The sequence below is a fragment of the Anabrus simplex genome, chromosome 5 (assembly GCF_040414725.1).
Source record: "Anabrus simplex isolate iqAnaSimp1 chromosome 5, ASM4041472v1, whole genome shotgun sequence".
In the NCBI taxonomy this organism is placed as follows: Eukaryota; Metazoa; Arthropoda; class Insecta; order Orthoptera; family Tettigoniidae; genus Anabrus; species Anabrus simplex.
This window is the reverse complement of record NC_090269.1, coordinates 368,442,237-368,469,768: the sequence shown is the minus strand read 5'-3', so window position 1 is coordinate 368,469,768 and position 27,532 is coordinate 368,442,237. Positions and strand designations below refer to the sequence as shown.

The 27,532-nt window shown below is 38.4% G+C and overlaps 1 protein-coding gene across 1 annotated transcript in view; it reads left to right on the top strand.

Moving 5' to 3' along the window:
* The window catches only part of LOC136874927 (centromere protein I), a 331,694-nt gene that overhangs the window by 256,059 nt on the left and 48,103 nt on the right, over window positions 1-27,532 (top strand). Inside the window, exon 12 of the mRNA XM_067148637.2 lies at window positions 10,829-10,953. Within this exon, the coding sequence (XP_067004738.2) occupies window positions 10,829-10,953 (125 nt within the window). The remainder of the gene's footprint in view (window positions 1-10,828; window positions 10,954-27,532) is intronic.

Genomic DNA, 27,532 nt, shown 5'->3' with positions numbered 1-27,532 from the left:
CAGTATGTGGAATTACTTCAAATGATACTGTACAACTGGTATAAAATTAAAATTTACATTGCATTTATTTACTTTTTCTTTTCTTTACCCATTCTGGAACCTAAGTAGCATAACGACCAGCTGCGTCTTAACCAGAGCCCCTTTTACCACCACTTTTCAGGGTTCCTGAAGGGCCTTCATAGCTACTGTAGCGATCCCAGGGCCCTCGAAGTCCCCACTGTACTTCACCCCTACAGCCAGTCCCCTACTTTGGCTGTCCAAACTCCTTAGACCAGGGGATGGAATTAATTTATTCACACACATTTTTTATATACATTAACCTGCACTGGTCGAATGTCCTCTAACATTTCATTTATTTTCTCTGTTGCTGTTTATTCTCTTTTTGAATATCTGTACAGATTTTGGAAAAGGATCAAACACTATCCCTGGTGAACTGTTCCACTCCTTCACACCCTTCCCAATGAATGAAAATTTACCCCAATTGCTTCTGCTTTTTTAAGGAAGAAATATCAAATCCCCCTGAGATTCATTAAAAAGGGGTTCTACTGTATTCATTACCAGGAACATGTTAAAGCAAAACAGTATGACAAATTTTCAGCCTTCACCGCCCATATATCAGATTTTCGTAATATTTTTCTCTTCAATAGAAAAATATCTTCCTATTATTTTTACAATCACGAAAGGTCCCCTTTTGAATATATGTGAAAATATCTTTATTGATTTTGACCAAAGACGTCTGTAGGCAATCTGAATGAGTTACCCAAGAATAACAACATCCTCAGTGACGTGGTATTTAATAAGTTTTTTTAATTGTTCTTTGAACAATTGTCTCATCTGAATATGAGTCAACATCCTACTTTTCCTTCCCGTTCCACACCCTCCCCTATGTCCATGCTTCAGGCCTCTCCCACTCTCCCAGGCAACACACTCCCCACCTCGCTATTAACCCTTCCATCACTCCTGCAACACACTCATTTTGGCACGGCAGACCCTCCACAGCAAGACCTGAATAAACCAACTTAAGCCAGCGAGGATGTAAGTAGCTTTTCTGTCGCCTTTCATCCCATATTTTTCTTGCCCCACCTCCGTTTTGGTTCTCAACACTTGCAGCTTTTTCCTGTTTGTTACAGATATGTTCTTTCATTACCTTAACTTTTGACAGCCTGGCCTGAACATTTCACACAACGTCCCACACAGCACAAGTCAGGATTTTCTCCAAACTCATAATATAGTATTATAACGTCTAAATCAACATACTCTATTTTAAGAAGAGCCCAAGTTGGTGCCTTATTTTACAGTCAACAAAAGACTTTTAGTCAAGAAGGACTTGATATTTTAGCCTCTATATACTGTAATTTTTCCCATTTCTTGTTATGTGATACCTTTAACTTTTAGTTTTAAATTGTATGGAAGCAGTAGCTGATGATGTCCACTATATAAGGACGAAACATGTACTAATTGATTTTAATTAAATTGATGTTTTAATTGTAAGGTGGGACTTCACTGTGAACTCTCTTATAAGCTTTACAGTGACAGTATGGAAACACTATGAAGATTATAGTGTGTAATTATTTCTTTGATGTCCAGGTTGTTAATCTGTTGTTAATCTTGTGCTCAATTCTGTTGTATTCAGAAATTGCTGAGTCTAGGTTATATAGTTATTGACTTGCTCCAGGACATCTAATTTCCGGTTGATATCAAATTCATAAACACTGTTGCCTTTCTTTACCCCAAGTGTGCATGCCGAGATCAGATTATGTACTCACATAAGTTTAAACATAATTTTATTTATGTGCCCTAATTTTTTCATACTAATAGGGTCATTCATTTCGGTGTCCAGTCAGCATTTCTAAAAAACTGCAGCTGCAATGGTTTTGTTGTTTCCTCTAAAAACATCTTGTGATGTGTATGGGTTGTCCAGGAGGGGAGAGATGCTTGGGTCTTGTTCAGCACCACATTCACACGAAGTGTCTGAGTTTGCTGGAAGAAATCCCCATTTCTTCAGGTTGGTCTTGCATCGAGGGATGCCCACTAAGCGGTGGAGGAACCTCCATACAAGGTAAGGTAGGTCGGTGCCAGGAGCTAGTTCTTCCTTTGGTGACATGTCTATGGGCAGTGAGCTCCTCCATCTGTTCCCTCCAGCGGCAGAGTCCTGGCAAGGAATCTCTTGCGGGATCTGAGGCGAGAAGACCTTGCAGCTTGGTGACCATGGATTGGATGTCGATGGTCATTCTCCTTCTTTGTTCTCTCAGTTTCTGCAGCAGTGGTCCTCTGGATGTTGGGTGGGGCTATTCCAACAATCGGGTACATCATGTTCACTGGCGTTGGTTTTAGGCATCCCGAGATTATCCTTACAGTATCGTTGACTATGGTATCAGCCTGCTTAGCATGTACTGAAGCATTCCACATAGGAGCAGCATACTCCGCATCTGACACACACAGCACACGTGCAGAAGTTCTCAGTTTGCGATGACTGACTTCCCAGGTGCTGCCGATCAGCTTCTTAAGTATGCTATTTCAAGCACTGACCTTCTGTTTCATGTTCAGGCATTGCTGCCTGTACGTTAGAGCATGATGTAGTGTGACACCTAGATAAGCTGGTGTTGGGCAATGTTTCAGTCGTTTCCCTCACCATGTGATGTTCAGCTGTCATTGCGCTGAAATGCACACACTTGTGTTTTACTGGAGCTTGGCTTCAAATGGTTGGCATCATAGTACATGGAGAGTTCATCCATCACTGAAGTCAGATTTCCTTCTACTTCTTTAAAGGATGATCCCTGAGTAGCTACCGCTTTGTCGTCAGCATAGATGAAAAGCCTAGTGCTTGCTGGATTTGGCGGATCGTTTGTGTAGATGTAATACTGTGCTGGAGCTAGCACGCTGCCTTGGGGGAGACCGTTCTTCTGGGTTCACCATCTACTCATCTTACCCTGTAGCGAGACTTGGAATCTTCTATTCTGAAGTAAGGTGCTGATAAGGGATGTTAGTTGGTGGTCCTTGGTAAAATCATACACTTTCTTCAACAGCTTCCTATGATTCACAGTGTCGTATGTCCGGCTCCATGGTTAAATGGTTAGCGTGCTGGCCTTTGGTCACAAGGGCCCCGGTTCAATTCCTGGCAGGGTCGGGAATTTTAACCATTATTGATTAATTTAGCTGGCACGGGGCTGGGTGTATGTGTTGTCTTCATCATTATTTCATCCTCATCACGATGCGCAGGTCGCCTACGGTAGTCAAATCAAAAGACCTGCACTTGGCGAACCAAACATGTCCTCGGACACTCCCGGCACTAAAAGCGATACTCCATTTCATTTCAATGTTGTATGCAGCTGTTAAGTCAACAAAGGTGACTCCAGTTATCTCACCATGCTCAAAACTGTCCTCTATGTGTTGGATGAGATTAGAGATCTGCCTACAACATGATTTGCCAGCATGAAAGTCTGCTTGGTGTGGGATGAACTTCTCTTCGAGGATGATACCGATTCGGTTAAGTACCAGATGCTCCAGTATCTTGAAGGTATGGCATAACAGGAAATTGTAAATTTTTCAGGTCGTTTGGTTCTTTCCCAGGCTTGAGTTTCGATGATTTGAGATTTCTGCCACATTTTAGGAGTGTGTAACTTGGTGACACACGTGTTCATTAGGCTTAGTAACCACTCCATTGTTTTACAGCCAAAGTTCTTTATCTGTTCAACTCCTAGGTCATTGACACCAGCAGCCTTGTACATCTTCAAGCTGGAGATGGCAGCTTCAAATTCAACCATGGATCTCAAAAGGAAGTGATTGTCTGTTTCCAAATCACGCTGAAGAGGTGCTTTGGTCGCCCTCCCTTTTGTTTTACAATTCGGCAGGAGCTGGTTTGCCACTTGATTATGTGTCACTTTGGCAGAGTTCTCCTGTGATTTTACAGGGTCGCTGCTAAGGTTTTTAAGCAGTTTCCAGGCCTCTCAACTACTACCAAGTTGCTCCAGTTGGCCTTACGAGTTGCTGTGATGGTTTGCAACAGGGCTTCTCCAGCTTCGATAGTATCTTAAGTAAATGGATCCTCTTCATAAAGGATCTGATATCTTTCTAATAACAGTCTGTCATCACTGGACAAGCCTGGAACATATTGCATTCTGCATCGTCTCGGAATAGTTTTCCTTGAAACTTGCTGGATGCATTCCATAAAGGTGTCGTACATTTCTGGTTGCGGTGGAACGTTTATTATCTCCAAATCAAGCTCTTTGCTAAACCTCGTCCAGTCAGCCTTGTTGAAGTTAAACCTCCTCTTGAATGGTGCCTCTTCAGGCATCGCCACGGAATTTATGATGCAAATGACAGGCCTGTGTTGAGTGTGAAGTATGGCCTCTCCCATAGTTTTCATACATTGCCCAGCTACTTTTGAAGACATGAAGATATTGTCTGGATTGTACCCTGATTTCCACTTACCTCTGTTGAAGGAAGATGGGAGCTTCGGATTTTGGATCAGATACAAGTCATGAGCCTCGGCCCATGTTTCTAGATTTGTTCCATTTGCATCAGAATTTGGATATCCCCAAGCTGTGCTTCTACAGTTGAAATCGCCAATGGCAAAGTTTACGTCCTGGTGGTTAAAGTTGGCAGGTGTTTCAAAGCTGAAAATAGCCTCAGGTGGTTTGTAGATTGATGTAATGCAGAAGTATGGAGTGTTCTAACTGTAGGGAGCTCGATGTCATTGTCTTCAGTCAATGAGGCTGAGATGATGTTCGGGTTAGGTCTGGAAAAGATGGCACTGACGTATTTGTCAGGAGGCCTTTCTAGGATTAGTTCCATACCATCAGTTCTTGGACGGTACCTAGTACTCCCCCTGTGTGTTTCCTGGACTAGTAGGATGTCACATGCATGTTTTTGGCACAAATTTGCTAATAGGACTTCTTTCTCTCGAGAAAATCCCTTGATGTTTAAAGAGATAACACAGATGGTCTTGAAAAAGACCGATCTTTGTGCAATCCTTTTGGATAGAGACTTTGTGAAAGGATAAGCCGTCAGCACATTTCATTGCATTATCTGACATGTCCCAGGGTACACCCGATTGCTATTCATTTCTTGTACGTCTATAATTGAGGAACGGTTTTTCAAAACTCAATATTTGCAGCAAACTTCATTTTTCAGGTGCTTTTTTTTTTAGAAGCCTATGCATGAAACATTTCAAATTTTCGTCGATATTAGTTCCAGTAAAGACAAGCACAGTATCGGAATAGAACTTGTTAAAACTTAAGGTGGATGATGTAAGATTAGAAGATAATTTTTTCAAGTTTTTTCAATAGTCTGTATATGCAAATATTCTGGTAAAATGGAACTTCACATTAATACTCAAATTGAATGATATACTTTTGTTTATGAAATTATTAACTTATTTTTGTTATATTATGAATAATAGTTTTTGAATATTTATTGATTTTTTAGCTCCATTGTCATACGTTTTATAATATAGACTACTTGGTATTGTAAGATTACATTATATCATTAGATTTTAATATGCTTAGCATCAAGCAGTGTAACATAAAACAAAATAAGGTATTAACCTATATTATCAGTTCTATTGTAATGAATGAACACATTAATATCACACAGGTTAAATTAAAATTAAGTCTTACAAAATAAAATGTACTCAATTAATATTTGAGAACTCATCAAAACACATAGCCATCAGAAGACTGTTACTTGTCTTTTAACACAAACCTGTAGAAGTCCACAGCATCATCTGGTATTTCAAAAAATTTTAGCAGAGCTTGAACATCCTTCTTGTTTTCTTTGCTCACCATATTTTTCTTTCGTAAAACAGAGGATTTTATCAATGCTCCATGGCTGGATTTCATTTTCAGAATTTCAACTTCCACTGGGTATGCATAGTACCTAGGTATCCTGTACTGATACAGAAACACTCATGTCTCATATTATATGTGATAACACGTTGACTATTCATTTTAAATGGCAACCTAGTTCGTAGTACCTTCTGTGAATTCTCTTTTAGATATTTGATTTCCCAGTCCCTGTTCAGAATTTGAAGGATGCCATGCTTCTCTAAGACATCATAGTATTGTTCGGGGGAGAAAGTATGTTTACCAGTCTTCTGTAAGATTTCTCAATTCTACCTAACACTCTGTCTGGAGCCATGTAGCTGTGTCCCTGAATAGGGAAGAAATGGAGAATATTATTGAATAATGTGCTTTTTTTTTTCCAAGAAATCAGCAAGTGTGGCCAGGATGACACGGTTTTTGTTCTGGCTGCTACAAGAGTCTGAGAATAAATGTATCGTGGTAAGGCAGTCTGTATGCAATTTCTCTTCTAGGTTAAGAGAAAGTCCAATGAAGCCGAAGCAACTTGGTTGCAACCTCTTGAGGATTCTGTTTCTTGCCAAGTATAGAAAAATATATCTTCCTTTCTATGCTCCTTTGAGTGAAAAATGATGCAGAGATTGTATAACCACACTTGTCTAGCATAGAAAATCTCACTCACTGATAACTTCGGAATTGGTTGATTCTGTTGCATGTCGAAACATCTTGATGACACCTGGGTTTTCTTCTTTCATTGTTTGATAAAACTGCTTTGCACTGAGTTTGTGCAATCTATAACTTGTCCTTAGTTCATTCTTCTTCTCTAGGAATGTTTCTGTATTTTCATCAGACTAATTTTACAAGTGGAGCAGGTACCAGCGTGAGGAGTTTTGAATGACACATGGAAACACTTATAGAATATATACTTGTATTTTGACAGCGAGCACAGTTTCAATCCAGACCTTTTTCTTCACAGAATTTCTTCCATATCTTATTGACTGAGAGGTTAGACGGTAAATATCCTCTCTTAGACTTTCCTCTGTCATGATGGCTCTCTCTGCATTTATACTTTTTGTGTGATTCTTAATGGCAACCGTTATGTCCTTGTGTTCCTTGCCTGTTCTGTCACGACCTCAATTTTCCTTAGGTAACCTCCCAGTATGACGAAACCTACTAGCCAGATAAGGTAATCTGTCCTTTGACATGCCAGAAATCCCTTGAAAAGTTGCAGCACAGACAGGAAGTATTTCACCAGTTTTCTTCCTAATGCTGTATTTACAGAAACAGTTTTCTTCTTCTTAGCACTTTCAATGTTCACTACTCTGCGCTGAGGTTTGGAAAGGTGCATATACTTCAATATAAACTTGTCTTGATCAATCTTGTTTAAAGAAGTCACATGATGATGGAATTCAGTGATATCTTTGTAGCAGAGTTCAGCAGCTTTGCATTGTTTCATCCTTTTAGTTTCTGTACTTGCGGGCAAGTCTTTGAGTCCATGAATGCATTTAATATTAGGTTCCTTTTTTAGTTCTAGCCAGATTTCCAGGTACTGTCTTCTTGTATCTAGACTTTCTTCCACCGACACATTCCTGAACCGGCACACCAGTTTCAGAATCTTCAGATTCATTATTCATACTGTTGTTGAGTGAAATAGTTCCTTTCACAGTAACTTGTTTAAAACTTCTCAAGAAGTGAGTTTCATTTTGTCGACGACAATGAGGACTAATCGTGCGAACATGTGGCATGCAGTTCCAGGAATACATCCTTTCAATAACGGACTCCGGCGTTCCATTGTACCACAGAGTAACACTTCCGATTATCCATAAAAATGCCACGTGATTAATAGTTAGCTGCATTTATTGAGTTTTGCTTTAACTTTCCCTGAGCACATATCAACTTTTGCAAAAATGTAGTGATTTCAACCACTTCTATACACGAATTATAATCATTATAAAATATCAAAGCCATCTTATTAACAGTGCTGATGATGGTACTTATTATAATAATAATTAGTCGTATACAGTCGTATCAGCACACTAAATTTTTATTTCAAAACTGGTTTCGGACTCTAAGGTCCATCATCAGTGTTGAAATTATTTTTAAAACATTTGATTGTACATGAGTGTAGTCATTTTAAGTTTTAAAAGTGTTATTATAATTATTATAAGAAGTACTTGTATACACGGCAAATATCAACTTATGCAAAAGATTATTGCACAGGATGGTGAGCGAATAGCATGTATAACTCAATTTCCAAAATTTTTGCATTTATCGAGTTTTGAATAAATGGTCCTCATTTGCAATCTTCGTGGAGGTTTCTTTCATTGACCCTACTAAAATATGGTACTTTTATCTTATTATATATGTACATGATTTGCAGACTGTTTGACTGGGTATGCATTATTTGTATAATTGTAAGTATATTTAAACATCAGTTCTTGTATTACAATACTGACACATTCCAGCAGTCTTCAGCCTTTGCTTCTCAAATTGAAACCTGTCCATTTCTCTCATCAGTTATGAGTGGATTATTGTCTAGCTAGTGTTACCTATTGCAGGATGAAGTAGACCATATAGCTGATGACTCAACACCGAGTGTTGGTGGGTGGTGGTGGTAAATAACCTGACTCACTGAAGGAACTAATGGATTCAAGCAGAGAAGCTCCTTTAGTTCGGTACTGGTTCTCTAGTGGAGGAAATGCCACTGAAATCCAGCAGGTAGGATCTTCTCTCCAGGTTACGGGGCAGCCTCACTGAAACCTGCAGTTAGGTATAAAATGCCTTTTGGTACGGCGAGCCCACTGTAATAATAGCCTATATGAAGCATCACAGTGGATCAGGATGAAGAGCTAAGGAAAGTGCATCTTTTGTATTTCCAGGGAACTGCTAGAAGTGGGTGGAGGTCAATGATCTACTGCCTGACCCAGGAGCTCCCTGGATTAGGGTCATGGAAGAAGTTTATTACATTTTGGTTTGGTGTGTTTCATATATGGTATGCAATTTTTCTTCCAATCAACAAATAGAAAGTACTCAAGCAATATTGCATCCTTGAAACTCATTAAATAATTATGCCAAGGATAAAGGAGTGAGATACTAACTTAGTACCTGAGAGCCATATGTTGTTTTTGATTTTCCAATCTGGTTCCGTTACAGATGATGGAATAGGAAAGGACTAGGATTAGGAAAGAAGTGACCGTGGCCTTAATAAAAGTACAGCCCCAACATTTTCCACTACCTCCCGAATGCAAGCCGACAGCCACTTGCTTGGTAAAGGGATCCATGTATGATGCTAGCAGAAACAAGGAAACCTGCAGTGTAGGGAACTAAGAAGTCTGCAAAATGATATACCTTGTACATTAGCACTATTCCATCATCGAGGAGGGGGGATTTTGATTCCCGGTACTGCCAGAAATGTAAGAATGGCAAGAGGGTTGGTATGTGGTTGAAATGGTACTTGCAGCTCACCTACTGTACATTGCGGATGTGCCTGAAAAGAGCTGCACCCTCTCGGGATGAGGACAAAAGTTCATTTATGATCAGATAAAGTTTAAGAAAATTCTTGTAAGTCTGCACTTTGATGTCCAGTTCTTCTTATGTTAACACATTGACGACGGACCCTGAACAGAGGCTGCTGTTCCATATAGACCGGATAGCTCAAGCCTCCAAGAAAGAAATTACTCTGCTACACTCAAACTACTGTAACTCGAAAAGTATTAAAGTTATCGACCTCAAACTTGGAACATGTACCCACTAGGTTGCCTAGTTGTCTGTATGTTATGATACCTTTCAAAGCATTATCATTTGTGGTTCCATTTAATAGGCCCTGTTTGTGCCATTCGTGTACTCATTTTTTCAAGTATGTGAGGATTTCTCTTTACAGCTACTCCCCATTTAGTGTTAGCCATTAGTCATTAGAAATATCTAATTCGCTGTCACTTGGTACCTATTATAACCAGCCTGTACTAATCACAACTATTGGTCGCCATCGACAACTGAATATGCCACGCTATGTTGACATCCGCACTGGAGTTCCAGGGAATAGCTCTACATATCCGACATTATTTTGTTAAATTCATGAAGATTTAACCTCTCAGCGTGGGATGACTTTCACTACCTGGCTACCCTATGCTGTGAGTGCAGGCTCTTAGTTAATCGGGCGTAAATGACACGCAGTACGATGAATTTTACCAAAATGGTCAGTATGTTGTCAGTGCATAAACACACAAACAGTAGAATTTACTGGAATTATGTAAGATCAATGAAGTGGAGGAATCTTTCTGAGCTTTCAAATGGACCTGAAATATGGCTGAACCAAATATAGAAGTAGCTAGTACCCAGATTGATTGGGAAATATTTCAATACCAGTTTCTGTACTATGCTCATTAACATTCACAATGCAAAAAATACATTTACTCCACAGTAATCAGTACACATTCATTTACCCTCGATCGGAGCGGAAATATCATACCGTGTGACCGCACGCGATGTTGATTATAAATATCTGTCTATAATACTATCATCTTTATGAACAAGACAGTAGAAAAATACTTTGTCGTCACATCTTGTACAGTGATTCTCGGCGCATAAGAACACCTGTGTATATACAAAGTTTCCAAAGCTACAGAGACTGTACAATTAAAGAAACGTATCAACACTAAAATCTACGATCCCTCTACTGCATGACCTGATTGAAAGTAGTTAAAATTATAGCCAGCAGATAGCACAAGCTACAAACGATGCCTTTGCGTAAAAACGGCGATCTCCAGGGCCGGTCATGAATGTGTTAAACAGCTTCATAGTAGCTCAACTGGTAGCATGAAGCAATAATAGGTCAGAATCATGTTAATTCAAATACTGTATATCTTCCTACCCAACTTCCTATCTTTCTATGTATGACCTTATTTATCACTTGTTTGTACCTTTCCATTATCTAAAAGAAATAAGTTACAGTTTCTCAGATATTATTTTCATATCAGAAATGTTGATTATTAATATATAGCTTTTTATCAGACTTTTCTTTCCGATTTCAGATTCTGGAGGTTGAAATCATGAGTGGTCTTGCAGTATGGACTGTACTGCCACCAGTGGTTCTATACGAATGTTTCTTCTCAAGAAGCGCAGTGTTGATCGATCGGATTTGTTCCTTACTGCTTAGGTATTTCATTATGTTTCATAATAATTAGAAGTAGTGATTTTTTTGTAACAGCAAAATTACAAGAAGTGCTTTTTATAAGGGCTTGTAATTTTGTATTTTCATTTTTCACATTCTAAATTACTTCATATTGCATTATGAAAATAAGATAAAATGCAAAATTTATTAAAAATGAAACTTTAGATTAAAATGTGATATATATACTAAACTGATTATTTTTTTAACCCCTCTGATGGGGAACATTTTGAGAACCGCTTTACCCAGCGTATGGAGGTGATTCAGATGTGAGCACTAAGAAAATGCAGCGATCTCTTGAAAAAATTCACTGTTACAACAGTTTTACCTCAGCTTACATTCAAATGTTTTCAGTAGTTGTCTCAAAAGAATATAATTTACATTAATTTATTTTTTATTTACCTTATGGTGTAGTAATGGAGAAGAGACCTTCCACATTTTGTGCTCAATGAAAGTGATGTTCTTGTATTTGCCTGGGTTATTTCACAATGCAATGAAAACTAGAGCAATGTTGCCTTTGGAACTTTGAGCCGAAGAACCGAGAAAAATAGTTCAAAGATTCATTTAGCACAAATCGCAGGTTAATGGGATGATTAGTTCATGAGAAAGAGTGCGTACACTTTGGCGTGTTTTGTCGTCCATTGCTTGGCATGAGCACCATGACCTCCCATTCCTTTTGTTATCTGTCCACTCTCACTTTGCTTAGTTCATCTAGTGTAGTGAACTTAATTGCATCTCTTTCATTCAAACTGCACCATGCCATGCTTCTGTGCCACACAATATCCTACTTCAAAGTGACAGTTTACAATTATAAGGGTTACAATACAATACAAGACTCAGAGCCAACAGAAGGGCAGTTACCAACACAACGGTAGTTAACAAGCAACAACTTTCAACAAACACTGAACATTATTCCAGAATCTACCGACATTTCACGACAAAGGTCTCTGACAATATTTCCGATCTGTACAAAGGGCCACTTCTTCTACAATAATTCTACTGATGCTTCAGTTTCACCTTGACGTATATCTACCTTTGAATGTTTTAATACCTTCACACTTACGACTAGCAGCGGCCTTGAACATATTGTATATATGACATACGTTTTTGTGCTTATGTTTACTCCCTCATTTCATTGGCATTACGCATTATCACATTAGTAATCCATAAACAATTGTATTTGAACCATTTTAATTAGAACTACGTATTTTTAATGGAAGAAATTTTAGTCTCTGACAAGATAGTTTTAGTATGATCATTGACAGTGTTCCATGAACATGTTTTTAATAATGTATCAATATTCACATCACATGTACCAAATTTTAATAACTAGCTAATCTTTTAGCTTCTATTTGTAATATTATATGTACTTTTGAAGATTATTTTAGGCTGAAGATGCCCTAAATTGAGAGCGAAACATGTCCCAAATAAGTGTTATTGTGCTATTGTAACCACTATAAGTGGAAATAAAGCATTGAATAGGTGGATTAATGAACACCTTCATTGTTTTTGAAGATCTGTATGGCCGTCAATACTAATGCCACCTCACACCATCACAGAACCTTGTCCGAATCGGTCACCTTCCTGGACAACATTTGGCATGTAGTGCTCACCACAGCATCTCCATACACATTGACGTCCACCACACTGTGTCAGGGAAATCTGGACTTATCTGTGAACAACATAGGTCTCCATTGGCGAAGTTGCCAGTTGGCGTGGGTACAGGCAAACAGAAGGCGAGTTGTGCAATGTTGCTGCGTTAAACGGGGCACTCTAACAGGACGTCTGGGTCGTAAACCTGTTCCTTACTGTCTGGTCAGACACTGTGACCACAATGACCCTCCTGAGATCTTGTTGAAGTTCTCTGGCAGTTGCTGAACGACGACACAATGCACAGATGGTCAGATATCAGTCATCCTGTGGGGTTGTCATGTGTCCATGATCTTGTCCGATCCTCCTTGTGAAATTGTAGCGATTCCACAAGCATTGAATAACTGATGGATAGACATTGAGATCCACAGCAACACGACGAAAAGTCCATCCTTCCTGGATCAAAGTGACAGTCCATGTGACTTGAACCTCATTAAGATGTCTCATGGAATGTGCTGGTTTGCGTACAACATGCTCAAATGACCGCAGTAGTCTGTGTATCTCACGACGACACACGGACGCACAGCTATTCACTTTGTTTTGAGGGGTCACCTGACAGTTTAATTCATGGCTACGCCTACAGATGGAAAATAACTTTGATTTGACAAACCCTGAGTAGCTGAGGTCTCAAGGTATGCTGTACGACCTTTGGAACCCCATCTACCAAATTAACGTTCACATACCAGATGTTACAAATCATGTTCCCATAATTTTTTTGAACTGTGTATTTGTATTTTTTAAAAACCCTACAGTACTAGTTGGACCTTATAGGCCTTCTTCAGCTGGAAATGTCATAATATTAGTGTCTAAAATAGCATAGTGTTCATTACTGTCAAATATCACTATTCTTATCATAAAGTGTTTTTGTATTTAAGTATCACAGTTTCTGATGTTGTCTTAAAATTTTATAATAAAATAGGGTTGTTTAAAACTTGTTAGTACCAGGCGAGTTGGCCGTGCGGTTAGAGGCGCACGGCAGTGAGCTTGCATCCGGGAGATAGTGGGTGTGAATCCCACTGTTGGCAGCCCTGAAGATGGTTTTCCATGGTTTCCCATTTTCACACCAGGCAAATGCTGGGGCTGTACCTTAATTAAGGCCACAGCCACTTCCTTCCAACTCCTATGCCTTTCCTATCCCATTGTCACAGTAAGACCTATCTGTGTTGGTGCGATGTAAAGCCACTAGCAAAAAAAAAAAAAAAAAAAAAAAACTTGCTAGCACTAGTTGATTACGTGTGAGATACAAGTATGTTTCCCTGAGCTGAGCCATTTGCTAGAGGTTATTGAATTGCTGTATAGTTTGACTAAGGCCATGGACCTTGTGATCGGTTTTCTTTAGCTTGTATGGATGTGAATAGATTATATCTATTGCAGTGAAGTACAGTGGACATGAGATATCTGAAAAAAGAAAGAAAAATGTATTGGAGAATGTTGTGTCGAATGCTACTGTGAATGAAAGGTAGTGACTCCCTTGAGTCCTTATGGGGTTGCTTTCTGCAGCCTTGTTGGAGATATATTGGGTGCTGTCTCTCGCCTGTGGTGAGCTATTGCTTGGAGTGCGGGAGGAGGGAAGAGGTAAAGGGTAGAGGAGGGGCTATATAGGCTAAAGGGTTTGGAGCACATGCTCTCGGTTTCGATTGATAATCAGAATAAAAATGAGTAAGTAAAAGGATGGTAGCATTGTATAAAATCTTTGTTTTTTCTCTTTATTTCATTAAGGTTACAGTTAGGGTTTGTATATTGATCCAGGTGTATGAAACATTCCTGGGTGATATTGAGCAGGGTACATTTTGGTGTAATTTTAAGGATTTTCAGATCTTGTGCAGTATTAGAGAAGTTGTGTTTAAAATCTGCTGTGTGTTGCCCAGTTGCAGAAAAGCGATTATGTATTATTTTGTTCGTATGTTTGATGTAACGGGGATTGGAAATTCTGTTTGACCTATGTTGCTAGCTTCACAGTTGGTGCATTTCAATCTATAAATACTTGAGTGATTATATTTATTGGATTTGTTAACTGATTTAGAGTTATGAAAAATAAATGAATAAGTATTAGATGTTTTAAATGTTATTTTAAGATTTTGTCTTTTGAATAAATTGGTAATATGGTAGGTGTTGGACTGTTGGTATTATTAAAAGTAAAAGATGTATCCTCGTTTTTGGGTTTGTCTTCTTTAACTAGGCTAGATTTTTGTTTGTGTTTGACGTCATGAATGATTTTGTAATTCTCTATTATAACCATTATCCTTAACTCATCATCATCATCATCATCATCATCATTTCCCTTTATCCAGCTGTAGCCCGGTAGGGGCAAATATGGTTCCTCTCCACTTTCTTCGGTCTTTCCATCACTCCTCCGCCAACACTGTGTCCCAATCCAGGTTTCTTCCTATAATGCTGCGTTGGATGGTATCCTTCCATCTCAATCGTGGTCGTCCATGGCCTCTCCTTCCTTGGATTTGCATTTCCATCACCTTTTTTGGCATTCTTTCGTCGCTCATTCGCTTTATGTGCCCAAACCATCTTAGTCGGCTCTTCTCTATTCTATCATTCATTTTTTCCACTACAATTTCTTCCCGGATTTTCTCATTCCTCATTTTGTCTCTTCTACTCTTCTGTATCATACTCCTCAAGAACTTCATTTCGGCTGCCTGTATTCGACTCTCATCCTTCTTTGTCATTGTCCAAGTTTCTGCTCCGTAAGTTGTTATGGGTATGTAATACATCTTGTACATAGTATCCTTTGCTTCCGTTGGCACATCTTTGTCCCATAACATGTTTCTTACACTATGATAGAAACAACTTCCAGCTTGAATCCGTTTACTAATCTCAGCATCCAGTCGAGCATTCTCCATTAATTCACTCCCCAGGTATTTAAACGTTTCCACTACTTCCAGGGGCTTGTCTGCAAATCTAATCTGACCTTTCCCTTCTTTCTCCCCTCTAGTCATAACAAGAGTTTTACTCTTTTCTACACTTATTTTCAATCCACATTCTTCAATCTTCCCATTCACCACATTCAACTGTTCTTGAACCTTCCTGTCGTCTTCTCCCCAAATCACAATATCATCTGCAAATAACAGCATGTTCATTTCTCTTCCTCCATATTCTGCTTTTGCTGTTCTCATGATACCATCCATTACTATGGTAAACAGGATTGGTGATAGAACACTTCCCTGTCTCAGCCCACTAGTTATTTTGAACCAACTTATGTTTGCACGCAACTACAACATTCCTTATACAATGCCATGATCATTTTTATTAATCCCTGTCCAATTCCTTTTAGCACCAGACTGTCCCAAACTTTCGTCCTGGGGACACTGTCATATGCCTTTTCAATATCAATGAATGTCATCACCATATCATTCCCGTACTCCCAATGCTTTTCCATTAGTTGTCTCATAATGAAAATGGGCTCTATTGTTGACCTTCCACTTCTGAAAGCAAACTGATTTTCCTGTATCTGATTCTCAACCATCAACCTTATTCTACTTTCCAGTATCCTTTCCATTATCTTAGCAACATGGGATATTAGAGTAATTCCCCTGTAGTTCTCCAAAACTTTCTTATCACCTTTCTTGAAAATTGGGATGATTATTCCTTTTTGCCAATCCTCAGGGACCTCCTTATTCTCCCAGACATTCCTGAGAACCCGATATGTCCACTGCAGGCCTACAGCTCCAGCTGCCTGTATCATCTCCACTGAAATTTCATCTATTCCAGCAGTTTTTCCATTCTTATCTTTCTTACTGCCATTTCAATTTCATTCATTGTAATTTCTTTATCCATTTCTTCATCAACTAATTGCCTTTCCTGGTCATCCATTGAATGACTGTCATCCATTTTTATGTTCAGCAGCTTCTGAAAATACTCTCTCCATCTATTTCTTATTTCTCATATTTCTCTTATTTCTCTGGACAAAGCAGATATCCTTAACTATTGTATGAATTATATTTATTTCCTTTTTGTTAAATTTTTAGTTGATAGTGGGATGTCGAAGGCTCTGTGAATCATACTATAGTATGCGGCTCTTTTTTTTTAGGGCATTAGGGTGAGTGGAGTTTTGCTTTATGGTGTGCAAGGTTTGGGTTGGTTTCCTGTAAATGTACATTAATGATCGTCATGTCTGGTAACTGTCTCATCAAGGTAATTTAATATACAGTTTGTTTCTGTTTCTATTGTAAATTTTATGTGTTGATCTAGGGTTTTCAGTTGTTCCAAGATGGCATTGTCATTAGTGAAGCATTTGTCTATTACAGTTAATATATCGTGTACAAATTTGGACCAGAAAAATATATTGTTAATTTTGTCAATTTTGGAGTATTCTGAGTGATCTAAGTAAATCTGTGCTAGGATCCCTGAGGCCGGTGATCCCATGGGAAGTTTATGTTGTTGATGGATAATATTATTAAAGCTTAAATAGTTGTTGTTAAGGGCAAATTTTAATATGTTTGTAAATTCTTCAATTTCTATAATACTTAATTTGCTGTGTTTCTTCAGGTGAGTTTCTACCAAAATTGTTTATACAGGAATACTAGGATACATATTTGTAATGTCATATGAAATTAGTTAATGGTATTGTTGGATTTTTAAGTCTCTTTGTGATGTTACAGAATTTTATATTGGTTTTCACTGTTCTTTGTGAGAGAAATACGTTGTGATTTTTCAAATTTTTTTATGAATTGTGAAATTTTGTATGTGGGACTGGATCTACAGTTTATAATGGGTCTCATGGGAACTTCAGCCTTGTGGTTCTTAGGATATGCTTTGGCTGTGGGAAGTCTAGGGTTCATAGCAATTAATTTAGATGTTTCTTGTTCATTGAGAAGGAAGTTAATGTTTTTAAGCATTGTTTTAATGTTTTTATAGATTTTATTAGTTGGATCTATTTTTATGATTTGAAATGTGTTGTCCAAAAAGAATTGTTGAATTTTATTTAGGTATTAATTTTTGTCCATGATGACAGTTGTTTTCCTTTACCCGCTTTGGTTATTAATAGGTTGTTGTTTTTCTTTTCTTTTTTTTCTTTTAATTCTTTGAGTTGTTTATTATTAATGGTATTGCTTTCCTGAAACTAGTAATGTAATTAGCTCATTTTTTCTTGACTTCATATCTTACTTCGTTGCAGCATTCGACTAGAAGGTTGTTGCAAGTGATAAAAATCATTGTTATCCCTACTGAAGATACTGAATGTAGGATGCTAAATGGTTTATTTTGTCACCTATTCAATACATATAAATTTTACATTTAGGAATTTATTATTAATTCTGGTTGAGACATGTTTCGCCCTTCATTGAGGGCATCATCAGTCAAATTACCTCCTCAAGGCAAAAATCAGGTACCTGATTAGTATTTAGCATGTACAAATTAATACACATTACAATGGGAAAATTAAGAATGAGAAACACTTGCACAGTGGTGATGGTTGAACAATATAAGTTTATAGAATAAGAAGTTGGCACCAATGCTTAAAATTACTGGGTAATTATAGCAGAGTTCAGCAGTGGTGCTCTGAAGAATAATTGACGCACTCATAGGAAATTGTAAAGTTTATAAAATTATTTACAGTATAACAGTCAGTGGGGGAAAGGGTATAGTGCTCGGTGTCAATGTTTGTAACAAAAATTACTGTCATTGGTTGGTAACTATACAGTAAATTTACATTATCCAATTGAACAGTTGAGAATTTACAGTTTATATACATATTTTGCTCACCAAGCTGCTCTCTTGTACATATGTATATAAACTGTAAATTCTCAACTGTTCAATTGGATAATGTAAATTTACTGTATAGTTACCAACCATTGACAGTAATTTTTGTTACAAATATTGACGCCGAGCACTATACCCTTTCCCCCTGACTGTTACACTGTAAATAATTTTATAAACTTTATAATTTCCTATGAGTGCGTCAATTATTCTTCAGAGCACCACTGCTGAACTCTGCTATAATTACCCAGTAATTTTAAGCATTGGTGCCGACTTCTTAAAATAAACTTATATTGTTCAACCATCACCAATGTACAAGTGTTTCTCATTCTTAATTTTCCCATTGTAATGTGTATTAATTTGTACATGTTAAATACTAATCAGGTACCTGATTTTTGCCTTGAGGAGGTAATTTGACTGATGATGCCCTCAATGAAGGGCGAAACATGTCTCAAGCGGAATTAATAATAAATTCCTAAATGTAAAATTTATATGTATTGAATAGGTGACAAAATAAACCATTTAGCAACCTAGAAGGTTGTTGATAGCTAGTTCTGTTTCTGTAACTGTTGCAGTAAGATCGTTGAAAAACAGTGTGTCTGTCCAATTGTGTTTTAGTCTTTGCTCAATATACCAAGTTCTGTTTCATTAAATGTGGTACTTGATGAGTTTTTGATTGGAGGGTGAAATTCTAATTTTTGTCTTCAAAAACATGGCTAGATGGTTCATTTTTAGGATATGGGTTAGTGGTTTTTATGTGATTGGTTTGAATTGGGATTGCTTGGTGAGCCTGTTCAGTTTCTTATTTAACATATTCTGTTTTTTAGTCATAACAGATTCGAGTTTTTGGTAGGCTCGCCACTGGAAGTAAACTTAATGAAATGACTGGAAAAACAAATATTTTTATACAATGCTATGATCCCGTTAATTACTAATTTTTATTCCAATAAGATTGTCAATTAACACCGAAAGCGTGTGCTCCAATCCTTTCAGCTTATAGACTCTTCTCTACCCTCTACCTCTTCGCCCCTCCCGCACTCCAAACAGTAGCTCGCCGCAGGCAAGAGACAGCACCCAGTATATCTCCAACAAGGCCGAAGAAAGCAAGCCCATAAGAACTCAAGAGAGTAAGTAATCTGTTCACATCCATACAAGCTTATAGAAAACTGATCACATTGTCGAAGAATGTTCCCTCTTAGACTATACAGCAATGCAATAACATCTAGCAAATTGGCTATTATATATATTATCCCATGGCTCAGCTCAGGGAAACATACTTGTATCTCACTTGTAATCAACAGGTGCTAGCAAATTTTAAACAATCCTATTTTATTATAACAACATTTCCCGTGTGGGGATTTACTGGTTACCTCCATCGGGCGCGTCCCATTGGAATTGGGGAAGCTCGCTGGCTCTGCCGCCAGCAGAGTCAGAGGGTAGTAGGGACATAAAATACCAGCGTGAAAAAAAAACTGGTCTCTTGCCAGGGTTACGGCGAAGACTGGTAAATGACCAGAAGCCAGAAAACATCTTGAGGCAACCTCTAGGGCTAACAACCCTAGTTGTAAAAGGATGGGTACCCGTCCTAAGCAAAGTCAAGTCAAAAAGCATGATGGCACAACATTTCAAGAAACATACCCCAGGGGGTAAATCTTCGGATAAATCCCTCGTCGTGAACGCCACGGCGCACGAGTCTCATTCGGATTCTGGGGGAGACTCGACATCATGCAAGAGACGAGTCGGAGCGTCTCGGTGTACCCCGAAGAGTCAAAAACTCAGGCCAAAATCTAAAACCTTTCTAGCAACTTTTAACATAAATTCACTTACACAAACTGGCAAGCTGAAAACCCTCACCAAAGCTCTTCACGAAAATCAGATATCCATAATAGCCCTACAGGAAACAAGGTACCCAGATGAAGAGATTTTTGAATCCGAAGGCTACCGATTTTTCAAGAGCAAAGCGCAAAGAGGCATCCTCAATGGAGCTGTGATGCTTGGAACCACGTTTGCTGTTAGAACCAAGATCCTTAAATCGGTTGCAAATTTCGAACCTGTGAATGACAGATTGTCTATACTCACAATTAATTGCGCGAACAAAACCTACGCCCTAGTTAACGCACATGCTCCTACAAACGATAAGAACAAGTCTGATCCTGATGAAGTTGATAATTTCTGGGACCTACTGGATGAAAAATTAAACAAAATCCCCAAACACCATGTCAAGCTTCTTTTGGGTGACTTCAATGCCCAACTAGGTCGTGAACAGAAGTACAAGAGAGTTATAGGAAATTACCCTGCTCACAAAAGAACCAATCCCAACGGCAAAAGACTGGTGTCTATTTGCGAAAATCACAACCTGCAGGTCATGTCGACCCACTTTCGCCATCTACCCAGAAAGCAAATGACTTGGCGTTCTCCCGTCCAAGCTCTCGGAGAGTTCCAAATTGATCATGTTTCAAATTCCAGGAAAAACAGCCCTGAGATTATGAATGTCAAGGTAAAGAAAGGCATCAATGTAGCCTCAGATCATTATATGTCTCTTATCAAATTCAAACCAATTCCCGCAAACACAAGGAAGACAACCAAACAGATCACACGCTTCGACAATGATAAACTTCGGCAAAGGGTCGAGGAGTTCCAGGAGAAGGCTAGACCAAATGACACTGACTTTAACAACGCCAAAAGTTTCCTTGTTGAGGCCGCCAAAGACGTTGCAGAAATCAAGAGAGGCAAAAAGCATGCCTGGTGGAATGGTACCTGCGAATCAGTCCTCCAAGAAAGACTCAATGCGTGGAAACAGTACTACTCTACAAAATCAGAAAATGATTGGGAAACCTACAAAACCCAACGTGCCCAAGCAGCTAGGGTGTTCAGACATGAGAAACGTAAATACGAAAAATTTCTCATTGAAAAGATAGAACAAAACTTTAGGAAGAATGAAAGCAGAGAGTACTACAGAGCCTTCAAACGCAAACTCACTGGCTTTAAACCACCATCTCTATGCTTTGAGCGAAAGGACGGCACACTGGCGACATCAAATGAAGAAAATTGCAGCATTCTGGCAGACTACTTCAAGAATTTACTTAATTACTCTAAACCGCAAAGCCCCATTGAGACCAAGGAACCCTTACTCAGGTACCCAGATTCCAGACCACCTGACAGAGATGAAATCAAGCGCCACATTACCCGTCTCAAAAATAACAAAGCGGTGGGGGAAGACTCAGTAGTAGCAGAACTATGGAAATATGCCCCAGAGGAATCACTTGATATCTTGCAAAAGCAAATAAAAGAAATTTGGAACAAGGAGATCCTACCCGAAGATTGGAAAATAGCTTTGATCCATCCATTACACAAAAAAGGCAGCATGAAGAACATCAACAACTACAGTGGAATATCTTTGCTACCCGTGACTTACAAAATTCTATCACTTGCCATCCTGCTGGCTCTTCAGAAATGTGTGCGTGTGCGTTTTGTATTCAGGAATCATTCAAGGCGAATATTTTCGCACTGCAAGATGTGTGGTTAAGGTTATTTTTAATATTTATACTTTTGCTTTCTCAACGATTCATTTGTTTCTATATTCGTCCCTGTTTTTATCTCCTCGTAAGATGTGTATTGTTTAATGTAACGCCTTGTGTAATATAAATGTCTACATGCTAGCCTATTTCCCACATTTTGGCTGAAGATGACGCCAAACAGCGTCGAAACTAGTTCCAAGTGTAAATATATGTTGTAAATAAACTATAACATTTTTGTATTGAAAAGGTGGACCCTTTTAAGTTTCCTATCTTCCATTCTCAGTTCAATACGGACAAAAATGAAATTCTTAGATTTAAATGGAAGCACAAGTCGAACATCAAATAGGTGAATACCAAGGAGGGTTCAGAAAAGGTCGCTCAACAGCTGAACAGATCCAAAATCTCAAAACAATCATCAGATATTGTACGCTAAGGTCCAAGCAGTATGTGTCTGTCTTTGTGGACTTTAAGGAAGCGTACGACTCCATTGACCGGGAAGTCCTGCTAAACATCTTAAATGAATTTGGAGTTGATTTGAAACTGCTGGCATTAATTAGAGCCACCCTGACCGATACAAAATCCAAGGTGAAGTTCCACGGATGTCTCTCGCATTCCTTTGACATCAAAACAGGAGTCCGACAAGGTGATGGGCTATCCCCGATACTCTTCAACTGTGTTCTTGAAAAGATCATCAGAACCTGGCGGGTGAGATTACAGGAAACCAACTACAGTCCATTGAGAATAGGAACCAAATCCAAGGGGATCGCAGCAGACTGCTTAGCATTTGCTGATGATATTGCTGTTCTCTCCAACGACATAGAAACCGCTAGAGCTCAAGTTGAAATTTTAAAGGAAATTGCCGAACAAACTGGTTGGCAGATATCGTTTGAGAAAACAGAAGTAATGACTAACATCAAAGAGGCTCCACCAAAACTCCATACAAAATACGGGGACATCACCCGAGTAGACAAATTCAAATACCTGGGTGAGATCATCATGAAAAATGGACTGGACAAAGAAGCACTTCAGGAGCGAGTACACAAACTGGAAATAGCCTACCAAACATCCCGCACAATCTACAACAAAAAATGCCTTTCCCAAAACACCAAGATACGTCACTATGAAACAGTTCTGAAGCCAGTAGTTCTATATGCAGCCGAAACCCTGTCTCTAAATGTCAACAAAGGACTCCTTGAAGAACTGGAGAAAAGAGAACGCAAAATTGTGAGAGGAATCTTGGGATCAAAGTACAGAAAGGGAATCCATCAAAAGAGATCCAACAAGGAAGTCTATAGCAAAATGGAGAAAATTACCGACACAATCAGAAAAAGACGGGCACGATTTTACGGTCATCTGAAAAGAATGGACGGAAGAAAGTTAACTAAAGAAATCTTTCACTTTTTTGATTCAAACCCCAAAACCACAATTCCCTGGTTTAGAAATATCAAAGAATACCTGCAAATGCTACATATCTCAGCTGAAGACGCCCTTAACAGAGATGTCTTCCGCAAGAAAATATTGACGAACGGGCTAAACCGAGACGAGCAGCCGAAGAGAAGACACGGTGCCCCTTGGACAGAGGAGCGTAAGCAGGCCCACTCACAAAGAATGAGGGAAATTTGGACTCTAAAAAAGGCCAAGTTCAGTGTCAAATGCAACAAGACTTAACGTGGTCCTTGATGGCCCCAGCGAATTATATATATATATATTGTACCGGGAACGCCGCTACGAGAGAAGTCCGAAGTATGTTTGTTGAACTTCGCGCGAGATGGAAGGTAGGCAGCCCGCCGAACGCAGTGACGTACCCAGCGAGTGACGTGGCCGCCGTAAGCCAGCTATCGCTACCATATATGGTAATGTTCCAGCTCATCCTCAAAAGTACATTTTGAGCTACTTTATCGCTATTTTGACACTGCCATCTTAAAAGCCTTTACAATGGACATCATCTGTTAAGATTTCAAGAAAATCCACCGAGTATTATAGAAGTTTTAAGGGTAGATAGTACCCGAGTTCTAGACACTTCCATGCAAACGTGTATAAAAGGAGGACCACCCGACCTACGAATTCAGTGTCTGTCACTCCGCCGTCTCTGTGACACGGGTGACGGGAGAAGTATTGTGTGTGTCGAACTTCTAGTCGACAGTCTGCGAAGTTCGGTATTTTCTCTAAGGGTTGTATCAGGACTTTATCATATTCTTGAAGTGCCTGAATGGGACTTTGTTTTCTGCGAGCATCGTATTGGAACTTCATATTGACACATTGGAACTTTGTTTTTTTTCGTGTGTCGTGATTGGACTTTGATATTTTCTTAAAGTGCCATGTAAGAACTTTGTTTTTTTCTGAAGCGTCTCATTGGAACTTAGTTATTTTCGCCAAGTGTCGCGATAAGACTTTATTATTTTCTTAAGGTGACATACTGGAACATTGTCATCGGAACTTTATTTTCTTCGAGTGTCGTGTTGGGACTTTAATATTTCGACACGTTGGAACTTTATTTTCTTCGAGTGTCGTGTTGGGAGTTTAATATTTTGACACCACGGAACTTTATTTTCTTCGAGTGTCGTGTTGGGACTTTAATAGTTTGGCACATTGGAACTTTGTTATTTCTACACATTGGAACTTTGTTTTTTTTTTCAAGTGCCACATAGGGACTTACTTATTCGACGACGATTGAAAGGACTTTGATTTTTCACGAATGTTGTGTACCGCATTGAACTTACGTTTCGAACTTATTCGAACTTGTATTTTTTGAATCAATTTCTGGAACATTGAAACTTTCCGAGCATGTAGGATGAACTTGTGCCCTACCAACATAAACTTAAGTGTAAACGATGTGACTTGTTTTCTCAAGTGCCTCATTGAATTTACGCCTTGTAAAGACTATGAAACTTAGGGGACATTCAACATTACGTTTAATTGTGAAATATGCAATGCTTTCCAAGTGCTGCACAGGGACTTATGTTTTGATTCTTAAAGACTGTGACAATTCACAATACGCATATCGCGTTCCGAGAAAGCCTAGAACTTTCCAGTATTTTGAGTGATCCATAATTTCTGAGGTCAGACTTTTTCTTTCAAATATAATTTTCTTTAATGGCTATTCACTTCGCCTATTAATGGAACAGGACAGTTTCCGAGTGCTACTTATTCAGTTCATTGCCAATATGTTTTAAATCTTCAGAACTATGCTTTTAGGACTGCAGTGACAGTAACCCTCTAGAACATTCTGACTTACAGTGAGCTTGCATTATGAACTTGCATTTCTACCAGTACTTGTTCTTGGAGTGATTATTCCAGAACGTTTTGATTTAATATCTAGAGTGCAGTAACCATAATTAAAAGGTCATATCTGTTCAGACAGTGCCCTGAATGTGTGGAGTGCCGTGCAGGAAATTCAAGTGTGAATTACGTCTCGAATCGAACCCAGGAACGTGTGCCAATCTTCGGGACATTGCAGAACGTCGAGACATTGCAGAACGTCGAGACTTCCAGAACGTCGAGACATTTCCAGAACCTCCAGACATTCCAGAACTCCTCATCCGAGCAGGTGTGGTCCCTGCCCAGTCGATGTCCAGCACCATCCCAGGACTTGGAGGTACCAACCAGCCACGACACTTCCACGCTGCTGTACGAAGGTGATATGAACTTGCTTTTGATGATCAATAAACTCAATTTATCAAAAGAATCTCTCAAATTGATAACTATAGCTCTCTCTGTACCAGCTCCAATGATAAAGCCACTCCCTAGGTTAAGAATCATGCTCGTTAATTTAATATCAAGCTCCTTAAAGATATGAACACATTTTTATGGGTACAATATATATATATAAAACAACATTTTAAGACAACAGCAGTAAAATTGAACTGTGGTACTTGAATACAAAAACATTCTACGATAAGAATAGTGATATTTGATAGTAATGACCTATTCTATTTTAGAGACTATACTCTGCACTGCTTCACTTCTAAATTGATGTATTGGCCGATTTAAATCTGTCTGATGGTTATGCGCTGAAACATACACATCCAACCAATCCCAAGCTGCCATTCATATCGACTTATATCGACTTATATCGGCAGAGTGTGGTCTCTGAATCTATTTGCCAACTCTAGTATGTGCATTCACCACATGGTTAACCTGTCTTGCTCAGTGTGTATGGTATTCAGTACGGGTTATGATCTTTTGCATTTTTCTTCAGTAATTAGTGTTTTTCATATTAGTCTTTAACTCTCTAGTATAGTACAGTACTGCATAGTTTATGCAGTTTAGCATAGCCTGCGGTAGTACAATACAGGTTTAATGGTTTAGTGTATAAAATTATTTACATCCATGTATTACTTAATGCACTTAGTTTGTGCTTGTTTAGCATGCCTCAGTGTAGTTCAGGAAAGACAAGTGACAAGAAGTGACTCTGAGATCAGAGAAGAGACTCTGGCCTTTGTAGGTCATAACCTTCTTCCTCTGTCAGCCATTAGTGGTGAGAGATGTGTTATATCCTCATTCTCTTTTATTCTTAATAATGTATTCTCTTTTAGTGTCAGATGTTGTTAGTAAGTGTAGTTTTTGTAAATTTGTTTTCAATCCCGATTCTTTACCTTTCTTGTGTAAGGTAGGTGATGCTCATTTGTTTTGTGAAACATCAGTTTAGAAGTAAAGCCATATGGAGTATAATATTATGACATACCTCACTGAAGATGACCTATAAGGCCAAAACTAGTACTATAGTCTGATTTTAAAAAATATAGATATTTGTGAATGTACATAGTACTGATTAGGTGGAAACATCCAACCCTTATAATTGTGAATTATAAAATCATCAGTACGGAAAAATGAAATTAATATCATATGAGACTTCAAAGTAACAGTGAGACAAGTAATTACAAGTCGTAAGAGGTTTCAAGGCATTGAAAGAATTATAGGATTTCTCACCAGATAATGTCAACATTCATATCACTGAAGAGATGGCGATTTATGCTATCAGTCTACATGAGGAAATATCCTGTAATGAAACATAATGTACATCCGCTAGAAAGCAGCAGAAATTTCAGACTATATCCTCTCAAGCAGAAAGAGATCAGAGTATTTCAAAACACTTTAGAAAGAAAAAAAAGAAACACTGATTTGGGAAGATTCATACATACAAAGATAAACCATTTCCATCTTGGCAACTTGAAAACATTACAAGCTAGAACAAAATATTTTGGCCTAGGGTCTATACTGCGCATGGAGGTCGGCAGGATGTGATAAAGAGGAGGTCTGTACAATCAATGTATGGGGGCTGGTGTCAAGGCGTTAAATAGAACTTTATTCATGTTTGTAATTTTTCTTCTAATGAATTAAACCAAATAGTTTTTGGACCCTTGGACTACCTGCAAATGCTGTTCACTGTTAAACTGGTATACTCAAAGTTTGCCTAAGCAGCTTTCTAGTTCTACCAATATCATTTACACTGAAAGATGAAATATTCAGGTATTTTCTATGATTTCCTTCAACATTATCGCTGATTTATGTAAATGGTTAATTTAATTTTCCTTTATCATCCTGATTTTTCATCAGCACAAATTTTGTCAGTGTTATATTTCAGCATATATCAATTTAAAATAAACATAGTTTTATTTTGTTCATACATTTTTATTTTGCTCTCTTTGCAAATTCATTTTTAATTTTACATTAATTTTATTAAGAGATAATTT